Below are 19,396 nucleotides of genomic sequence, written 5' to 3' on the forward strand. Positions count from 1 at the left end.
CCTGGTGTATGTTACCGTGTAGACCAGCCCTGACACATGTTACCATGCCTGGTGTATGTTACCGTGTAGACCACCCCTGACACATGTTACCATGCCTGCTGTATGTTACCGTGTAGACGAGCCCTGACACATGATAAGAAGGAAAGAACACAGACCCAACAGGAAACAGATGGAACAAGCTGAGACCACAGTCAGAAACAGTTGCCAGGACCAGGAAGGGGGGAGGCTTTAACTTCGGGTGATGGGGCCCCTTGGTGACCCAGTGGGTGAAGTGCTCACCCAAGAACAGAGTTTGGTGGCATGAGCCCACCAGCCTCTGCTCAGGACAAAGCTGGCCACCTGCTCCCAGGGTCATGGCCTTGGGCCCTGCGGGGTGGCCGCCTCTGTCCTCCGGGTCCATTTGAGAGGACTATGGGCTGGGTCGCCTAGCACAGACCTAGGTCAATATCAGAAACGAATGCCAACCTTTGACCTTGTTGATGAGGTTGCCGGCTGCTGTGAGGGTCTCCACTGTGTTCAGTAGGGGGTATCTGGTGTTGACCTGCCGAATCACACGTAGGGCCTCCCCCAGGCTCTCCACGGCCAGCGGCCGGCGGGCCTCCAGGAGGTCTGGGGACACAGTGAGAGGGGACACTGAGGCAGGGCTGGGCTGCCAGTCCCCTATTTAGAATGACTCCACCTGCCAGAAAACCAACTCCTTCTTGATCTTTCACCTACAGTCCCTGCCCCATCTCCCCAAGATCTACCTGGTCCTGCCTGCCCTGGGTCTGGGGGTTCGAAGCTGTGTCCTGCTCCCCCAGCCCCATGTCTTCTCACTGTCCTAATAGTGTCCCATGAGGCAGAACTCACACCACCCCCACTTGACAGAGGAGGAAACTGAGGCAAAGAGAGAGGAATTTGCCTCTCTGCCATCACATGCCATCTACAGTCACATCTGACCGGGAGCCCAGGGCTTTTTTCCTTACACAAACGCACACACTCACACACACACATGGGTACAGGTGGGGCAACAGACTGGGGTGCCCGGAGAGCCTGGCTGCAGCCAAGCAAACAGCTCTGACCCCTCTGTCACCTTGGAGCGCCTGACCCCAAGCCACCTATCAACACACACACACACACACACACACACACACACACACACACACACACACACGGGCATGAGGCTGTCCACCTTTGCTGAAGCTAACAGCCTCGTGTATTTCTTCCAAGGTGCACTGGTAGGTTTGAACTGCCGACCTAGCCCTCTAGTCTCCTATGCAGGATGCTTAATTAAAGGCTGGGCCCTAAAACCAGGGGCCGTGCCTTCTCTGCACCGATCACGGGGACCCCCTAGGACCCCAGCTCCAGTAGCCCTTCCCTGACCCTCACAACCTCAGCACCAAGCCCCCTGCCCCTGGAGACTGTTGCCTTACCTCTGGCCCTGGGTATATGGTCCCCCAGATTCTTACCACCCGGTATGATGGGGTTTCTGGGGCCCAGCCAAGGTCAAACAGGCTGTGACCAGTCTGCAGGAGCCCCCCACCCCAAGTGGAGTAGCCCCGCCCCAACTCAGGTGCTCAGGGGATGCCCCCAACCCCTGGTTGGCCCACCAGATATCTAAAGCAAAGGCAGGTGGGGAAACAGGCCCAGAGAAGCGCTATGGGGAAGGGGCACGGACCTGCCACCACACCAGGGTCCCCAGTCCCAGCAATGGCCACAACAAACACGGGTCCAGGAGCACACTGGGGCTGGATGTTCAGAGCCGGGGAGACTCCTGGATCCAGGTTTAGAGGAGGGGGCCAGGCGCAATGGGTTAGCAGGTGGGGTGGGTTGCCGACCACAAGGCCAGCAGTTCAAACCCACCGGCAGACATGAGAGAGAAAGATGAGGCTGTCTGTTCCTGTAAGGGTTTCCAGCTTGGGAAACCACAGGAGTGGCCCTTCCTAGAGGGCCACTGTGAGTCAGCATCACCCGATGTCTGGTCTTTTGGTTTGGGGAGGCTCATGGGAGATCCGGGTCTTCCGTTATCAGACCTTTCCTCTGTGCCCCTACCTCCCAGGAACAAAGGGCCCTATCGCTCTCCCCTCCCTCCAGCAGCCTTAGGCCGGCCTCAAAGGAAGCTCATACAGAAAAAGAACTGAGATTAGCAAGTTTCCCTAGGAAGCTGGGCCGCCCCGCCCCGGGACCACAGGGATCTGAGTCTCCCTGCATGGCTAGGCTGGCTCTCTGGCACCGCCCAGCCACCAATGGGCTGTAGTGGAACAGGGACTGGGGTCCACTTGGGGCCTCTGTTTCCTCCTCTGTTGAATGGTTGGCTGGTGGGTGGCTCAGATAGCTAGGTCCAGCCTGGTACACACTTCCGGGAGGATGAGGGGCCCAGCAGAAGCCAAGGTGCCGGGCCTGCCTGTGGTGCCCACCGGGCTGCCAGGGACAGACAGGAAGCTGATGAAAATAACTGGGCAGGAAGCCGGGCTGTTGGCAGCCACACGCGGAGGAGAGACCCAAGCCTCACCAGAGGCAAACGCACTCCCAGTGGCTCTCCTGCAGTCCTGCCTCTTGTCCCTCCTGAGTCTCTGGCCGCCAGACCCAGGTCTCATCCCATAGCTGCTGCAAGCTTTCTGGCAGCTCCCCACTGGCCCCCCTCCCCGACACTTCCTGCCTGGGCGTCACACATTCCACATGCCAGCTGCTGCTGTTCCAAATGGGCCCTACCATGTCCAAGGGCTTCTAACCACATGGTTGGTGGTTCAATCCACCAGCTGCTCAGAGGGAGAATGTTGAGGCTTTCTAGTCCAGGACAGAGTGATTTGATGGCAGGGAGTGCAGTTTCGTTTTGGTGACTCGACCCTGATGCCACCAAACTCGTACACACCCCTCAAAGCCTCTGCTACAATGCCCTCTTCCCCACAGCTCTCCTGGTAACCCCATTTTGAGCCTCCTCCCATGCCTCCTTCCACACAGCCTGCCCCACCTCCCTATCCTTGACCCCCAGCCCAGGCCCCAGGCTGCCAGCCTCACCTTCACGGTGCACGCACTCTCTGAGCTTCTCCAGGGCCTCAGCAAAGCGGGCCACTTCAGTCAGGAGGCAGGCGATGTCGTCAGCGGCATCGAGGTAGGTCCCCTCGGCGCTCAGGTCCGCAGGGTTGGCGGCTGTCAGTGGGCTGCGGTGGCCCCGGCCCAGCGTCCAGGTGCCAGGTCCGGACAGTGGGAAGCCTGCAGCACTGGCATGCCGGCTCAGGCTGGTGGGCCGTTTGAGTGTCCCTGCAGCCTTGGTACTGGATGCCACGGCTGGAGGCTCCAGAGCAGTCCCAGGGCCGGCTGCATCCGCACCGTCTTTCCTGGGCAGCTCCTGGGGTGGGCAGGTTGGGGATGGGGCAAGGGGGAGGGATGCGGGGCCCTAGCACACACTGCCTGTTTCCCCAGAAGTAAAGTGGGGCTCTGCTAGGGTCAAAGGCCAGAGGTCACAGGGCTGAGATTTGATGTAGCCTCCCCCTCCTCCCTTGTTACCCAACATCCTCTTCTCTAACGCTTTCACAAACAACCGTCTCTGCCCAGGCCGCAACTGGGGGCGGGGCCTGCAGGGTGCAGGGAGTTGTCACCCCACTTCCTGATGGGGGTGGGGAGCGCCTGGGGCCCTGGGCCCACTCAGGCCCCACTGACGCACCCACTTCCCTGTGATGTCACCACTAAAGTTTCTTTCACGCTAAGGGCCACGCAGACCCCCTGGCCCATGGACATGGCCTGGGACTCTTAGGCACCTCCAAGACCCAAACCCCCACAGTCTGCCCCTCCCCCAAGTCCCAGAGATGACCTCCAGGCCTCATGGATCCTCAATTCCTAGAGACCTCCAAGGGCCATGGAGAACCCCAACATGCTAGGTGCCTCCCAGGCCCCCAACACCGAGCCTCTTGAACCCCCTCCCCACCTCCCACCCCAAGCCATCCCATAGAACACCCTGTGGCTCTATAAACCACTCAGCCATCCCTCACAACCCCGTTGTCCCAGTGGTGTTTGGTCCCCATTTCCCTGAGAAGACCCCTTCCTAAACCAAGACCCCTCCCTGGCACCTGCCCCACCCGCTGCCCAGGCCCTAGTTCTGGTAGCTACACCAAAGGCCCTATTCTGGCCCAGTGTTGATGTCCCCTCCTGTCATCTAGGGTGGTGCCTGCAGACCAGTCCTGTGGAGACTGCCTCTGGCCCCATCGAAGGCAGGCCCAGCATGGCATGGCTTCCGGGTCCCTCCAGCAGGTCTGCCCTGCTCCTGCAGGTGTGGGGGTCTCTGCCCGCGCGCGCGCGCACACACACACACACACACACAAACTCACCGCCAAGGCCTGCGGGCTGGGGCTCCCCGCCCGGGTCTTTTTGGAGATGGAGGGGGTCTTCATGAGGTCTCGCTTCTTCCTGGAGAACATGGTGCTGGACGGAGGCCGCTGGGGGCGGCAATGGGGTCTCAGCGGCCAGGGGACCACATCCTCGCAGGCCACCCCTTACCCCGGGCTGTCAGGCCAGCCTCCCCCTCCCCCGCCAGGAAAAGGCCTCTGGGAGGCCCAGGAAGATTCAGACCTGCTCACCACCCTCCCTACCCCACGGCCACCTCGGCCTGCTCCTCCACACAGTGGGCGCGAAGGTGCGGCCAGGCCCCACCCACCCGGCCCCGCCCCACCCCGGCCCCCACTTCCTCCTTCCCCGGACGGACGCCCTAAGACTCAGAGCGCCACAGGACACCGCGCAGAAGGAGACTGTCACGCGGTCGGTCGGCGTCACAGCAAGGTCAAAGCCTTGCACAGCCTCAGACCCCAGCCTCAGCCCCCTCCCAGAGCACTAGAGCCCACCCACCCACCCAAAAACTAAACCAGATTCCCTGGCGCCGAGCTTCACAGCGACTCTATGAGGGAACTACTGCCCCAGTGGGCTTCGGAGACTGTCACGGTGAGGGTCCTCTTTCTCCTGCACCCCTGAGTTCCAGCCAGGACACACCCAGACCACCTTCCCGAACTTCCACGTGGGGTGACCCCTGCACAACCCCAAGATGGCTGCGTGCGGCCCTGCAGCGGGCTGGCACATGGCCCCACCAGGTATCTAGGCGAGGCTGCTGAATGGACAGACGGACCCCACTCGTCCTGGATGGCTGGGGCGGAGGCTACCCAGCCCTCCACGTCTGGGAGTGCCTGCAAGCCCCAGTGTGTGACACTCGGGCATTGTGTGACAATGGCGACATCGTCCCCAGGGATGTCACCAAATTGGTACCCCCTTCTCTCAGCTCCCCCCTCCACCCCACCTTCAGAACTGACCTCGGAGCCGCAGGGCATGCAGCCCCAAAGCCCCAACCCCACTGCTAAGCCAAGGGCCCTCATTGAGGCGCCTCTATGGCCAAGCCACACGGAGGACTGGGGTGGGGAGGGGGGCCCCACCATCGACCAAGCCCAGGCGCCACCCACTCACGGGCCCGCAATCCACGCGCTGCAGGCCGGCTTCAGGCTCACGCGGGCGCATGCGCGCGGACACACTGGTTTGGTGAAGGACCGCAGACGTGAGGGGTACCTGCGCGGCCCAGGGACCTGCGACGTCAGACCAGCAACCTGGCCGACACCTTGGCGTCCACACGCCACACACAAGCAGTACAGACGGTGACCAGACACGCACACAGTAAGACCTCCTCTTCTTTATTGCCCCTCGCCCAGCCCAGCGCCCAGCCCTGGGTCCCCAGCCAGTCCACCCAGTGGGCGGGGCTCAGAGCACAGTCTCCACCAGTTCGGGGTCGCACAGGAAGCCGCTGTTGCCTTCGGGGGCGGGGGCGTGCGGCCCCTGCGCCTGGCCCTGGCCCACGCCTGCCCCCTTCGCGTCCGCTTGGCCCTCCTCTGTCCCTTGGCCTTGGGAGAAGTACAGGAATACCTAGCGGGGGGCAACAGCAAGGGGACGAGTGGGGGACAGTAAGCCTGCTGGCCTGCCGCCCCTGCGCCCACCCCCCACCCCCCCAGGCCCCGCAGGCACCTCCTCCAGCGTGGTCTGGCTCACGGAGAAGTCCTCGATGCCGTGCTGGGCGCTGTGGGCCGCCAGCTCGCTGAAGACGCGCGCCAGGGCGCAGGGCCCATCTGGCGGCAGCTGGAAGCGCAGGAGCCCGCCATGCGCCTCCCGCAGCTCGGCCCCCGGGAAAGCCGCCGCCACGAACTCAGTGGCGGGCTCGGGCTGCGCTGCGGGCACCCGCAGGACCAGCGTGTGACCGGCCCCAAACCTGCCAGGGAGGTCGCGTTGGGTCCGCCCACCCGGTACACCTGGCCTCACCCTCCACCGCTTAGGCCGCCGCACTCCAGCCAGCCGCTAATCCCCAACTCCTCCACCGCTGACCCCAGCTCCTGCACGCTCCTCTCTGGGCCCCTCCTGGCCACCCACACTCACCTGAGGCCCCGCCCACTCACCTGCTCTTGAGGTGCTGCGCACTGCCCAGGCAGCGGAACCTGCCGTTGGTCATGATGGCCAGGCGCGTGCAGAGCGCCTCGCACTCCTCCATGCTGCAAAAGCCAGACCGGAACCGGGGGACCCTGGGTCAGGGCTGGCCCTCGTCGCGCCCCTCCCCTCCCGTGTCTCCCTGTGTGTACGCCTGGCAGTGGTGCAACCTGAGCCCTCCCTCCCGGACCGCACCGCCCCAGCGCGGGACCTGCACCTGTGCGAAGTGAGCACCACAGAGTGGCCTGCCCGCACCACGGCCAGCAGGCTGTCCCACAGAAAACGCCGTGCCCGGGGGTCCATGCCCGTGGTGGGCTCGTCCTGAGAGGGGTGCACTGTTGTAAGTCTGGCCCCGCCCAAGGCGGGGGTTGGGTGGAGGCCAGGGCAAAGGCCTGCCCCTAGCCTACCCAGGACCACCACCAGGACCAGGGCTGCCCCCAACCACCCAGGGCCAGGGCCAGGCCAGCCACTGGTCCCACCCACCAGGAAGACCACAGCTGGGTCCCCGACCAAGGCCACTGCTGTGGCCAGCTTCCTCTTGTTGCCGCCACTGTAGGTGCCTGCAGGCCGGTCAGCATAGCGCCCCAGGCCCAGGCGTGCCAAGCCGGTGCTTGCGCTCTGTGGGTGGGGTCAGAGAGCACACAGGGCGGGGTCGAGGGTGAGTAGGCGGAGTCTGAGAGGGAAGGGCAGGTTCCTGGGCTGGATTTGGGGTGGGGGGACAGGGCTGGGCTGCGACACCACCCCCCCTCCGCCAAGCTCACCTGGGCAACCTCCGATTCAGGTATGCCACGCAGGCGCGCAAACAGCTCCAGGTGCTCCCGGCCGGTCAGCAGCTCGAAGATGGCGTCAGACTGTGGGCAGTAGCCCATGCTGCGGTGTGCCACGGACGGATCCTGGGCCACACTGGAGGGTAACAGGGGGCTCAGGGACTGGCTAGAGCCCGGCCCTGCTGAGTGGGGGCACATGGGTTTGGGGGTCTGGTTGGAGGTGTCTCTAGACCCCCTGATGAGCCCGCTTACCTGTGGCCTGCTAAGATGGCGTCACCACCACTGGGCAGCAGGTCTGCAGTCACCATTCGAAAGGTGGTGGTTTTCCCTGCTCCGTTCACCCCGAGCAACCCAAAGCACTGTGGAGACAGACGCATGGCTGAGCCAGCGTCTCTTGACAGCCCGGTGTGGGGCTGTTCCTGTTTGAACAGGGGCCCTTGGGGCGGCATAACACTGTCACTTGATGGCAAGCAATTGTGGCCACCTGTGGGATGTGTTCGGTCTAACTGACAGACACTGGGCCGGGAGGCCGTGTTCCCTGGGCACATGTGCACCTGTGGCGCTGGGTCAGGGGGTCCCTGCAAGGACTCTAGGGCAGGGGAGACAACCCAATGCAGGCAGCTTTGTGGGCATACAGGAAACATGTAGCAAAGAGCACGGGACACGGGCTTACAAAGTGAGGCTGGACGCTGGAAGGTGGTGAGTAAACGCAGATCCATACACAGGGGGCAGGGGCAGGGTTTGAATATAGTTCATGTCAGGGGCTGTGAGCAGTCACATGGGACAGCTGTCGGCAGCTGAGGCTCACTCGGTGCCTGCTGGCATGCCACACAGGTTGGTGTCCACATACTCAGGTTGCTTAGAAAGGTTTGCTGCCACACGGGCAGGTGGAACATTGGAGGTGCTTCAGGAAGGCTTACTGGCACAGGAGTGGGCACTCATCAGGAGCCCAATATGTATGCTACCCGGGATCAAGCTTCCTCAGACCTGCTGCACACAGTAGGGCTAAAGCCACATCAGTGTACAACTGGCATCCATGGCCTCTGTCAGCACACAGCGGGGTGTTGATAGAGAACTGTGTGTGCACAGTTTTGTGAAGGTTAGCAGGCATTCAGGAGGGCAGCCCCTCACTGGACTTACCTCCCCTGGAGGGATGCCCAGGCACAGGCGGTTGACAGCCAGCATCTTCTGACCACGGTACACCTGGGGTGGGGATGAGGGGAGCACGTTCCTGGGGATGTGTAGGCGGGCTGGCAAAGAGCACCTCAGCCCCTCCTCTGGGCGCACTCACCTTGGTCAGGTCCCTCAGTACCAGCACATCCCCCTGCGTGGCCCCGAGCTCCACCCGCTCCCGCTCCCGCGCCACATCCTCGTCTTCTTCCCCCAGAGGCGGCAGAGAGCGCAGCTTGGGTCTAAGGACCAAGGAAAATATGGACCACAGCTGCCACCCCCCCCTCCCAGCCTTGCCCCTCCCCGCTGCCAGGCCCCACTGACTGTGGAAGGAGACGGTGGCGGTTCTGCAACAGGATTGTGACGGTGAGGAAGAGGGGCCCTTGTATTGCCATGGCCAGGAGGTTCTTGCCGACCACCTCCCAGCGCAGGGGCGACTGGAACTGCCTTTCTCCTGTGGGGTCAGGGAGGAGGAACTAGGCCCTGGGCCCTCGGTAGGCTTCCAGCCCTGTCCCAAACCCAGGCCATGCTGGATTTTTAAAGGAGAGGGCTAGGGATTGGAGGAGTCACCCAATGGAGGGCTGCCCGTCATAAAAACTAATGGCATCATGGCCTCCCTTAGTTAGAGTCTTAGACCTCTTATCATGCAATCCAAAGTAGATTCGCTTTTATAGCTGCCCTTTCAGATCCAAGCTTGGGTCTACATAAGACTCCTGCATTACAAATGACTTGGGTGACAATGCCTAAGGCATGGCACAGCTGGTGGGATGCTCTCACCCAGGCGCTCAAAGGCGTCTGCCATGGCCTGGTTGCGCACCATGTCGATGAGCCCTCGGCCCAGGCAGAAGTGCGGGAAGACGAGGAAGACTCGCTTCAGGACCCGGCTCACGTCCTGCAGCTTCTGCTCGGGAACAGGAGTGGGGAAGTAGGTCAGGGCCGGGGCACAGGTCCTGTCGGGGACCCAGCATCCCGGCGCCCCACCTGGTCATCGAAGAGCTCCAGCACGAAGGTGGCCATGCTGCCATTGATGCCAATAAAGAGGTTGATGCAGGTGAGCACCACGTAGGCCGTGCTGGGCACGGAGAAGAAGAAGGAGGCTGGGTACATGAGAGGCGTGATTGACCAGCTGAGGGGGAACAGAAGTCAACAGGGCAACTGCTCAGACACAGCTGAGCAGCCCCAGGAGGACTGCAGGGCTTCCCTCTCCCAGCCTGTGATTGAGGCATGCTGAGCTTTTAAGGTCTCTTCAGCACATTACTGGCTCATGCGCCATGGCAGTCACCTACGACCTCTCGAGACACGGCAACTGTCTTTTCTCCCTTCCCAGCCCGAGGCAAGGCAGGAAGAGATGGGTGGGGAGAGTGGGTCTCCAGGAGCGAGGGTCTCACCCATATAGTAGCAGCAGCAGCAGGAGGGCAGGCAGGTTGTCAGGGGCCACATAGGCCTTCTGCTGGAAGGCCAGGAAGATGAGCACCACAAGGCATGCTGACACCAAGTAGCTACACTGCAGGGGGACGGCAGGTGTGTGTTTGGGGGGAAGATGGGGGACTGCCCCCGTCAGCTTGGTGCCCCACCCTGACCGCCCTGCTTTGGGGACAAGGAGGCATGAGGTCTCCAAGAACCCTAAGACCCTCCCCCAGGCTACCCTGAGCAGGAGGGGTTGAAAGGGATGGTGCTGGGCCCCCTGCCCTCCCCCACGGCCCCCGCACCATGTCCCAGAGAAAGTTGCCAAGCCAGTAAAAGGTGGGGGGAAGGCCCCCCATGAGCTGCAGGTGTTTGGCTCGGGTGACACGCTCCTCGATGAGGACCAGGGTGAAGCTGGCTGGGACGAAGGACATGGCGAACACCACGCAGATGGAGACCAGGACGTCCACTGAGGAAGCCATTCTGGAGGTGAGGGTGCAAGGGCTGTTGAGGGGTGTTTATAAGCCGATCAAAGCAGGGGGGGGCCGGGTCCCTAGTGGGACAAAGAGCTGTGGGCTAGTCCTTGGAGTGGGGGGCGGGCACGATGGCAAGGGTGTTTAAGGAGGAGGGTGGGGGGCCACTGGCAGGAAGAGATAGGCTGGAGGAGGGAAGATGATAAGAATGTGGGGACCACAGGGTGACCCTGAGAAGATAACTCACAGGGCAGCCTCAGACAGCTGCTCCTTGGTGAGGTTCAAGGGGTGGTTGATCGTGGTGATGCTGTGGGCATGCTGAGTGGGGCCTGAGGGTAGGCTGGCACGTAGAATTGCATTGTTGGCTCGGTTGACAAAAGCCACCATGGCGTGCCAGCCTTTGTTGTTGAACCAGACCTGGGGCGGGGCCAGCAGGGCACAGGGTCAGGGCAGGGATTTGGGGTGGGCCTCAAAGGTGCTCCACCCACACCCCAGCTCCCACCTTGAGGCTGTCCTGGACATGGAGGCCGAGCGCCCAGGCTGTGAGGCTGTTCAGGACGCGGTCCAGGGCCCCACCAGGTTGGGGGTTCAGCAGCACCCGCACTTCCTCCAGCGAGCGGTCCACATCCTGCCCGGAGGGCAGGTCTGGGTCCCGGCCCCCCAGCGAAAAGCCCCCATACCTGCATGGCAGCAGCAAAGGGGAAGCTGAGGGCCCAGGAGGGTCAGGTGGGGACAGAAACCCCAAGATGCAAGGAGGGGTGCTGGGATGGGAACCAGGCAGGGGTCCCTTCATTGGGGCTATCCTCACCTGACTTCATTCACCCATTTCTTGCTCTTCAGGCTGTGGAAGAGATGCACAGAGGCAGAGAGATGGGGGAGGTGGAGAGACGAACAGAAACAGAGACAGTCATAGAGAGATGGAGATGGGTTAACAGAGGCAGAGATAGGGCGACAAGAAGAGATGGGGAGATGGGGAGAGACAGCCCGGGACAGACAGGACAGAGATATGAGGAGAGAATTGAAGGGAGATGTGTGAATCAGGAGCAATCTGGGGGGCCCCTGCCTGCAGCCTCAGGTGGGCCCACTGAGCAGCTCGCCCTGACATGACCAGTCCACCCCCAGCTCACCCCGGGCGCACCAGGCGCGGGTAGGTCTTGACCAGGAAGTCGGACAGGTTGCGGCCAGTCAGGTTCTGCACCATCTCGCCCGAGGCTGTCACCAGCTGGGGCGGGGGCAGTCCCCCAGCCGCCGCCGGGCAGTCGGGTAGCAGGCGGCGGGCACCAGTCTGGCTGCACTGACAATCGGGAGAAGGAGACTCGGGAGTCCAGTTGCCGCTGGCGAAGACCCTGGCCACGTCGGCAGGCACCGCAGGTACGGAGAAGAGGCAGGTGGGGGTTGGCATGCAGGTGGGCGTCCTGCAGGGTGGAGGTCGGCAGGGTAGTGGCCACCCAGGCTTCTGGAACACCAGCTCCCCAGCAGTTGTTGGTGTCCTCTGATGCCCACCACCCAGAACCCAAATAGGAAACTGGGGCCTGGTTTAGGTGTGTGTATGGGAGGGGTGGGGGGTGTCACCTGGTGGAGATGTTCTGGGGGTTGGGCCACTCCAGTCCTGCCTCTTCCAGCAGGGACTCAAGCAGGCGGGCGTGTGCAGGGTTCCCAGGGGTGTCCTCACTGTGGGGGGTGGGGAAGAAGTCAGAGCTGTGCCCACGGGCCTAGCCCTGCCCCGGCCCCACACACCCACCTGAAGAAGGACACCTGGGTTCCATACAAGGCTGGACTGAGCCGCAGCGGGGGGTAGTCTTGGAAGCGGGGCACGATGAGACTGAACACCAGCGCCAGGCCCACAAAGAGGGCGGGCAGGATGATCTGGGGACCAGCCCGTCAGCACTGCCTGCCCCCCAGGCTGACCACAGCACCCCTTCTTCCACTCTACCCCATTACAGCCAACACCCCTACCCTTCCTGTACTCTACAATCAGCTAGAAGCTACTGAAACCCCACGCTTCCCCACCCTGTCTCTATAGCCACCATGGCTCCCAGACACCCCCAGCCTCCCCTGTTCTCTCTCTTCAACCAGCGGTGGCTCCCTGCTGCCCTGAGTTGGCATGTTCAGAGGGAAACATTGGGCACCAGGTAGCCGGCGAGCAGGGAGAACTGGTCACTGGCCCTTTACCTGTGCAAACAGGCCTCGGCGGCTGCGGCGGGCCAACAAGAAGCGCTTGAGAAGCAGGGCCCGGAGCTGCTGGTAGGTCAGGAGCCAGCCCTGGACTCGGCCGGTGGGCTCCAGGCTGGAGTTCTGCAGGGCCTGGGTTTCCAGGGCCAGTCCAGCTGTGGGGGACAGGCGGTTAGTGCTCACGCCGGGTCTGGGCCAGGCCCCGGGGGGCCCCGTCGGGACTCACTCAGCTCCTGTTTGTCCAGGGCTGTGTCTTCTGGCTGCACGACGGCCCGCGAGGACCTGAGGGGGGCTACAAGGCCCGCCGGATGCCGCCCAGGGCTACCGTCTGCGGGGCAGCAGGAGTCAAGGGTGAGTGTGCTGCCTGAAGCTAGGGTCAAGGGCTGGGGTCGTGGGTGTGGGGTAGGGCCCTCTGGGTCTTGGGTCAGATATCAGGTCCAGCTCTGAGCCAGGCCCGGGAGCAGCGGTCACACCTGCTGGGTCAGCATCCACGCCTCGGTCCTCCACCACCTTCAGGAAGATCTAGTGGATGGGATGAGAAGGCAGGGGCGCAGGGCTTAAGGACTCACATGGGGAGAGCTGGGGGCTGTCAGCCCCTCATACACACTGGGTCGCAGAGGCCCCAGCCTGCCCCAGCCGCCACCTCCCTGGGAAGTTTTTGCCATTCATTCCTCAAAACTCCACTTCACCTCCCGCGTGGCCTCCAGCATGGCCCAAGCAGCCACTCTGATGGCCACACCTCCTCCTGCAATGACCGTGTAACCCTCATACCTCCTCCAGGCTGGTGTCCGAAATCCCGTAGCCGCTGAGCCCGAGCTCCCCGAGCCGCCCATCCAACTCCTGGAAGAGCTGGGCGAAGCTGCCGTCCAGGGCACCCACGTAGGGCAGGGCCAGCACCAGCTCATGGGGCAACTCCTCCACCAGCCGCGCCCCCGGCACCCGGCACTGCACCAGGGCCAGCAGATAGGCGGCATCTGGCAGGCAGGGGCACATGAGGGCCCTGCAGATTGGGGGGTTCGGCCCCCCATCTCCACCTCCCTAGGGAGGAGGCTCAGGGGCCCAAGAGGGCCTGGGATCTGGACTAGAGCCCTATAAGTCAAGGGCAGGCTCGGTTAGGTTAAAGGGAACAGATTATTTGGGCTCAACTCAGGGTCAGGGGTGTGGGCTGGGTTACCGCCATGCCAGCACTCCACCTTTCCAGGGTCCCCAGTCCTCACCGGCCACTCTGTGCTGGCCCTGCTCCTGGCAGGCCTCCAGGCTGTGCCCCAAGTCAGTGGCCCCCTGCGGGGAGAAGGACTTCATCTACAAGTCTGCGGGCCAGGCAGGGGCAGGGACAGGGTAGGGGCCGGCTCCGTTGCTCACCTTCCTGCCAGCAGTCAGGGCTGGGGTCTTGGCCAGCGTCAGGTAGTAGCCAGAGCCCAGCTGGCGGCGGAGGAAGAGTGGGGAGCCACAGCAGCACAAGCGACCGCTGGCCACCATGGCCACCCGGTCACCCAGCAGCTCGGCCTCATCCAGGTGGTGGGTGGAGAGGATGATCGTGCGGCCTGGGCGGGGCACCAACCACAAGTACCAGTTGAGCCCTGGACCAGGGCGCCCCTGCTCCACACAGCACCTTCCTCCTCCTCCTCCTGCAAACCCCCAGCAAGGCACTCCTTTCCCCAGAGAACCGTCTGACCCCTCAGGCGGAGTCCAGGGCGCCCTCACCTTCGCGGTATTGGAGCAACAGTTCCCAAATGCTGCGGCGGGAAGCAGGGTCCACGCCGGCGGTGGGCTCGTCCAGGATAACCACATCCGAGCCCCCCACGAAGGCGATGGCTACAGACAGCTTCCTCTGCATCCCTCCTGGGTGGGGCGGGGCAGGTGGGGTGAGGCTTAGCGGGACTCCACCCAGAGGGGAGGGGCAAGGGGGCGGGTTCAGCAGGAATCAGCCCAGAGGGGAGGGGAGGTCTAGCACACATTGGGCGGCGGGGTTGGGGTTGGGCGCTTTAGGCCAGAGAGGATTTAGGTCTTAGGACTCCAGCTCTGGGCGTGGCAGAAGCAAGGTATAGCAGGACCTCAGCTGTACCTCCGGTCCATCTCCATCTGCAGACCCGCCCTCCAGCTGGGCCACCCCACCCTGGCGCCCCTTCCATCCTTGGAGTGGAGTCCCCGCCCTTCCGCACCCCCCATAGCCCCAGGTACCCGAGAGGTGGCGCGTCTGTGTCCCTCGCTTGGGCACGAGCCCCACGTCCCGCAGCAGCCGGTCCTGCTCTGGGCCCACAGCGGCTGCACTGAGACCCTTCAGGCGCCCGTAGAACCAGACGTGCTCGTCCACCGTGAGCCTGTGGCCGGGTATGGACACGGACCAGATGCTGGTGGGCAGGCCAGGGCAGACGCCCTCCCACACAGGCGCATGCCCCTCCGCCCACACGCACAGGTCGAAGAGTACGTTGTACTGGGGGCAGATGCCCAGGTGGGGCCGGATGGCTGCCATCTGGGTGCGGACGTCGTAGCCGAGGATGAAGGCGGAGCCGCTGCTGGGCGGGAAGAGCCCACTCAGGATGGACCTGGTGGGGGAGGGGTATCAGGGGAAGCCTAGGCCCAGAGAAGCCCCCGGCAGCCTGGCCCAATTGGGTGTTAGTGCCCCATTTTACAAAGTGAGATGTGCTGATGCTCACAGGAACCTGCTGGCACCTACCCTTGTTTACCTCTGCCCAGCCGAGGGTGAGCAGGGAGGGCAGGGTTTATGAGGAGGGCTGCCCACAGCGCGGTGGGTAGAGGGGAGGCCAGGGCCAAGCAGGCCGGCACTCACAGCGCAGTGGTCTTGCCGGCCCCGTTGTGGCCCAGGAAGGCAGTGATGTGTCCCTGGTAGAAGTCCAGGCTGAGGCCGCACAGGGCAGGCTGCGGGCAGCCGGGAAAGCGCTTCTCCAAGCCACAGATGGAGACTCCAGGCTTCAGGGTGGGTGGCACCTCTTCCAGCAGCACTGACGGCAGAGGAAGGAGGCTGGGGGGCAGCAGGGCCCCAGGGGTGGGCGTGCCTAAGAGACTTGGGGATGGTACAGCCAGGTCGTCAGAGGCTGGGGAGTTTAGGAGTTGGGGGAGCCCCAGGGGCCTGGGGTGTCCAGAGGAGTAAGAGGAGAGGTTCTTGGGGGAGGGCTAGTGTGTCCAGATGGGGAAGGAGAAGCTAAGGCTTGTTGGCGCTCACCATCCGGGTCCTTCGTGGGGGAGGTCGGGGCAGGGTCCTTGCCCAGTGGGGACCCACACCAGTAGCTCTTTTGGAATGGGAAGTTCCAGGATTCAGGGATCCCGTACTGGCCTGTGGGGTCGGAGGACAGTCATGTCTTTCAGCCCAGAGGTGCCTACTTCCGGCCACACATGTGGCCGGAAAAGCCCATTGGGGTCTCGAGAACAGCCAGGACATTTACCAGGAAGCCCCGCCCTCTTACCTAGGCACCTGGTCTCCAGGTATCAAAAAGTCCAAGCCCTGCCCCATCCCAGGCCCTGCCTCCAAACACCATCTCCCCTGCGCAGATGTACCCAGCCCGAAGCCTGGCCCCGCTGGGGGCTAACTCTGTCACCAATGGCCCAGATCCCGCTCTCCACCCTGCCTCCCATGCATGTGCACTGGGAGGCGCCGACTCCCTGCCACCCACCTGGGCACACAGCCTCCAGGTACCAAGTGGCCAAGCTGTACAGCATGGTGTCGAGCAGAAGCAGGCCCGAGACCTGGGCCAGGCTGAAGACGTCAGCCGGCCCGGAGGCCAGGTTGTGCCATTGCGCACCTTCACCCTGCTCCTCCAGCAGCGCCAGGTTCTCACAACCGAAGCCAAAGGCTACGGGCGACAACAGGCTCTGTGGGCAGGTTGGGCATGTCAGTGGGGGAGATGGCTTCGGGTCACCCCCCCACCTGGCCAGCCAGCCCTCACCACGGCCACGAGGCCGCCTGCCGACAGCTGGTCCCTCCAGGCCACGCACAGCACATAGGGTAGGTAGAGAGTGAAGTAGGCCAGGCCCCCACATGCGGCGGCCAGGTTGGCGTGGGAGAAGAAGGTGCTCAGGAGGAAGCTCTGAGTCACTGTGGCCATGGCGAAGGTCGCCAGGAATAGGAAGACGACGGCGGGGTGGCTGTAGGGGAGGATGTCCCCGAGCTGTGGAGGAAAGGGGTCCCTCAGAGGCCGGCTGCCCCGGCCGCGCGCACATGCGTGCGCCCACCCACCGCAGGCAGACTAGGCGCCCACCTTGAGCACTACCACGAGCAGCGCCGCGCTGAGCAGGAAGGGCGCGAGGCAGCCGAGCAGCCAGCCGAGCCAGAGCACGCTGCGGCTCAGCCCCATGGCCCGCATGGTGTCCCGCAGCCGCGTCTCCTTCTCTCGCACCACGGCCTTCACCGTCAGCGCCACCGAGTAGATCCAGGCCAGCGTCAGGAAGAGGGGCAGCGACCGGCCCAGCACGCGCAGGAACCTGGGGGATAGGGGTGAGAAATGACCCGCCCCCTTCACCTGTGGGGGCCCGCCTGTGAGACAGATGGGGTGGGGAGCAGGACAGGCACTGCAGTGTGGAAGCATTAAAGTGCTGGAGAGGCCACCTCCACCCCCGGGGGACAGGAGGGGGCATCAGACCCTAGGCCTGCCGGCAGGGGAACAGCACTGGGCGCTCACGCGTCGTCCACAAAGCACGGGTAGGGCATTTGCTGCAGGTAGAAGGCCACGCGGGGCGCAGCGCCGCTGAGCGCCTGCAAGGCCGCGTGCTCCAACAGGTCCTGCAGGTACACGAAGCCGCCCCACACGTAGCGCAGGTCGGTCACTGGGTCAGCGGCTGGGCCCGGGTCCCAAAACCTGGGGGTGGGCATGGGATGTCAGATAAGGGCCCACACAAAGGGGGTCACAGGGCCTCTCTCGTGAAACAGAACCTTAGCTCCGCCCATGCCACAGCACAGTCACACGCTGGCTCCGCCCACCAACGCCTTTCCCCTAATCTCAGCTCCCAACCCAAACCAACCTCGCAGTGCCCACACATAGCGACCCCACAGGGCAGGGCAGAACTGCCCCTGTGGGTTTCTCTTCGCGCTAGAGTCTCATCTCTCTTCCGCAGGGCGGCAGGTGGTTTCAAACTGCGGACTTAAGTTAGCGACCCAAAGTGCACGCACTGTGTGCCTTCAACAGCCTCTCGCTCGGGGCTAGTATACTGCAGACCCTAAGTCCCAGGCCCCAATTGGTCTGAGCTCAGCTCCACCCACCATGCTTCCAGCACCCAGGCCCCACCCACCAGACCACCGCACCCCCCATAGCCCCAGGTACCCGAGAGGTGGCGCGTCTGTGTCCCTCGCTTGGGCACGAGCCCCACGTCCCGCAGCAGCCGGTCCTGCTCTGGGCCCACAGCGGCTGCACTGAGACCCTTCAGGCGCCCGTAGAACCAGACGTGCTCGTCCACCGTGAGCCTGTGGCCGGGTATGGACACGGACCAGATGCTGGTGGGCAGGCCAGGGCAGACGCCCTCCCACACAGGCGCATGCCCCTCCGCCCACACGCACAGGTCGAAGAGTACGTTGTACTGGGGGCAGATGCCCAGGTGGGGCCGGATGGCTGCCATCTGGGTGCGGACGTCGTAGCCGAGGATGAAGGCGGAGCCGCTGCTGGGCGGGAAGAGCCCACTCAGGATGGACCTGGTGGGGGAGGGGTATCAGGGGAAGCCTAGGCCCAGAGAAGCCCCCGGCAGCCTGGCCCAATTGGGTGTTAGTGCCCCATTTTACAAAGTGAGATGTGCTGATGCTCACAGGAACCTGCTGGCACCTACCCTTGTTTACCTCTGCCCAGCCGAGGGTGAGCAGGGAGGGCAGGGTTTATGAGGAGGGCTGCCCACAGCGCGGTGGGTAGAGGGGAGGCCAGGGCCAAGCAGGCCGGCACTCACAGCGCAGTGGTCTTGCCGGCCCCGTTGTGGCCCAGGAAGGCAGTGATGTGTCCCTGGTAGAAGTCCAGGCTGAGGCCGCACAGGGCAGGCTGCGGGCAGCCGGGAAAGCGCTTCTCCAAGCCACAGATGGAGACTCCAGGCTTCAGGGTGGGTGGCACCTCTTCCAGCAGCACTGACGGCAGAGGAAGGAGGCTGGGGGGCAGCAGGGCCCCAGGGGTGGGCGTGCCTAAGAGACTTGGGGATGGTACAGCCAGGTCGTCAGAGGCTGGGGAGTTTAGGAGTTGGGGGAGCCCCAGGGGCCTGGGGTGTCCAGAGGAGTAAGAGGAGAGGTTCTTGGGGGAGGGCTAGTGTGTCCAGATGGGGAAGGAGAAGCTAAGGCTTGTTGGCGCTCACCATCCGGGTCCTTCGTGGGGGAGGTCGGGGCAGGGTCCTTGCCCAGTGGGGACCCACACCAGTAGCTCTTTTGGAATGGGAAGTTCCAGGATTCAGGGATCCCGTACTGGCCTGTGGGGTCGGAGGACAGTCATGTCTTTCAGCCCAGAGGTGCCTACTTCCGGCCACACATGTGGCCGGAAAAGCCCATTGGGGTCTCGAGAACAGCCAGGACATTTACCAGGAAGCCCCGCCCTCTTACCTAGGCACCTGGTCTCCAGGTATCAAAAAGTCCAAGCCCTGCCCCATCCCAGGCCCTGCCTCCAAACACCATCTCCCCTGCGCAGATGTACCCAGCCCGAAGCCTGGCCCCGCTGGGGGCTAACTCTGTCACCAATGGCCCAGATCCCGCTCTCCACCCTGCCTCCCATGCATGTGCACTGGGAGGCGCCGACTCCCTGCCACCCACCTGGGCACACAGCCTCCAGGTACCAAGTGGCCAAGCTGTACAGCATGGTGTCGAGCAGAAGCAGGCCCGAGACCTGGGCCAGGCTGAAGACGTCAGCCGGCCCGGAGGCCAGGTTGTGCCATTGCGCACCTTCACCCTGCTCCTCCAGCAGCGCCAGGTTCTCACAACCGAAGCCAAAGGCTACGGGCGACAACAGGCTCTGTGGGCAGGTTGGGCATGTCAGTGGGGGAGATGGCTTCGGGTCACCCCCCCACCTG

General features: G+C 63.6%; 2 protein-coding genes across 2 annotated transcripts in view; both read right to left on the reverse strand.

Annotated features, from left to right (window-relative positions):
- Positions 1 to 4,438, reverse strand: part of ARHGAP45 (Rho GTPase activating protein 45) — a 13,193-nt gene extending 8,755 nt beyond the window's left edge. Inside the window, exons 1-3 of the mRNA XM_045300025.1 lie at positions 4,305 to 4,438; positions 2,998 to 3,328; positions 466 to 609 (exon numbers count right to left, since the gene is read on the reverse strand). Of these exons, the coding sequence (XP_045155960.1) occupies positions 466 to 609; positions 2,998 to 3,328; positions 4,305 to 4,394 (565 nt within the window). The 5' untranslated portion in view covers positions 4,395 to 4,438. The remainder of the gene's footprint in view (positions 1 to 465; positions 610 to 2,997; positions 3,329 to 4,304) is intronic.
- Positions 4,439 to 5,626: 1,188 nt separating this feature from the next.
- The window catches only part of ABCA7 (ATP binding cassette subfamily A member 7), a 17,682-nt gene continuing 3,912 nt past the window's right edge, over positions 5,627 to 19,396 (reverse strand). The window contains exons 12-50 of the mRNA XM_045300026.1: positions 19,140 to 19,338; positions 18,692 to 18,802; positions 18,299 to 18,470; positions 17,670 to 18,053; positions 17,050 to 17,226; positions 16,630 to 16,852; positions 16,318 to 16,539; positions 16,045 to 16,243; positions 15,597 to 15,707; positions 15,204 to 15,375; positions 14,827 to 14,958; positions 14,594 to 14,733; positions 14,117 to 14,254; positions 13,775 to 13,956; positions 13,630 to 13,693; positions 13,184 to 13,386; positions 12,886 to 12,934; positions 12,639 to 12,740; positions 12,413 to 12,567; positions 11,982 to 12,106; positions 11,813 to 11,911; positions 11,368 to 11,655; positions 11,049 to 11,081; positions 10,743 to 10,920; positions 10,488 to 10,657; positions 10,073 to 10,250; positions 9,752 to 9,867; positions 9,345 to 9,489; positions 9,141 to 9,264; positions 8,688 to 8,817; positions 8,485 to 8,605; positions 8,334 to 8,396; positions 7,446 to 7,552; positions 7,188 to 7,329; positions 6,910 to 7,044; positions 6,644 to 6,747; positions 6,399 to 6,491; positions 5,974 to 6,214; positions 5,627 to 5,874 (exon numbers count right to left, since the gene is read on the reverse strand). Of these exons, the coding sequence (XP_045155961.1) occupies positions 5,713 to 5,874; positions 5,974 to 6,214; positions 6,399 to 6,491; positions 6,644 to 6,747; positions 6,910 to 7,044; positions 7,188 to 7,329; positions 7,446 to 7,552; positions 8,334 to 8,396; positions 8,485 to 8,605; positions 8,688 to 8,817; positions 9,141 to 9,264; positions 9,345 to 9,489; positions 9,752 to 9,867; positions 10,073 to 10,250; positions 10,488 to 10,657; positions 10,743 to 10,920; positions 11,049 to 11,081; positions 11,368 to 11,655; positions 11,813 to 11,911; positions 11,982 to 12,106; positions 12,413 to 12,567; positions 12,639 to 12,740; positions 12,886 to 12,934; positions 13,184 to 13,386; positions 13,630 to 13,693; positions 13,775 to 13,956; positions 14,117 to 14,254; positions 14,594 to 14,733; positions 14,827 to 14,958; positions 15,204 to 15,375; positions 15,597 to 15,707; positions 16,045 to 16,243; positions 16,318 to 16,539; positions 16,630 to 16,852; positions 17,050 to 17,226; positions 17,670 to 18,053; positions 18,299 to 18,470; positions 18,692 to 18,802; positions 19,140 to 19,338 (5,889 nt within the window). The 3' untranslated portion in view covers positions 5,627 to 5,712. The remainder of the gene's footprint in view (positions 5,875 to 5,973; positions 6,215 to 6,398; positions 6,492 to 6,643; positions 6,748 to 6,909; positions 7,045 to 7,187; positions 7,330 to 7,445; positions 7,553 to 8,333; positions 8,397 to 8,484; positions 8,606 to 8,687; positions 8,818 to 9,140; positions 9,265 to 9,344; positions 9,490 to 9,751; positions 9,868 to 10,072; positions 10,251 to 10,487; positions 10,658 to 10,742; positions 10,921 to 11,048; positions 11,082 to 11,367; positions 11,656 to 11,812; positions 11,912 to 11,981; positions 12,107 to 12,412; positions 12,568 to 12,638; positions 12,741 to 12,885; positions 12,935 to 13,183; positions 13,387 to 13,629; positions 13,694 to 13,774; positions 13,957 to 14,116; positions 14,255 to 14,593; positions 14,734 to 14,826; positions 14,959 to 15,203; positions 15,376 to 15,596; positions 15,708 to 16,044; positions 16,244 to 16,317; positions 16,540 to 16,629; positions 16,853 to 17,049; positions 17,227 to 17,669; positions 18,054 to 18,298; positions 18,471 to 18,691; positions 18,803 to 19,139; positions 19,339 to 19,396) is intronic.

The sequence above is a fragment of the Echinops telfairi genome, unplaced genomic scaffold (genome assembly GCF_000313985.2).
Source record: "Echinops telfairi isolate 266 unplaced genomic scaffold, ASM31398v2 ScPeMD7_7459;HRSCAF=8497, whole genome shotgun sequence".
Lineage (NCBI taxonomy): Eukaryota > Metazoa > Chordata > Mammalia > Afrosoricida > Tenrecidae > Echinops > Echinops telfairi.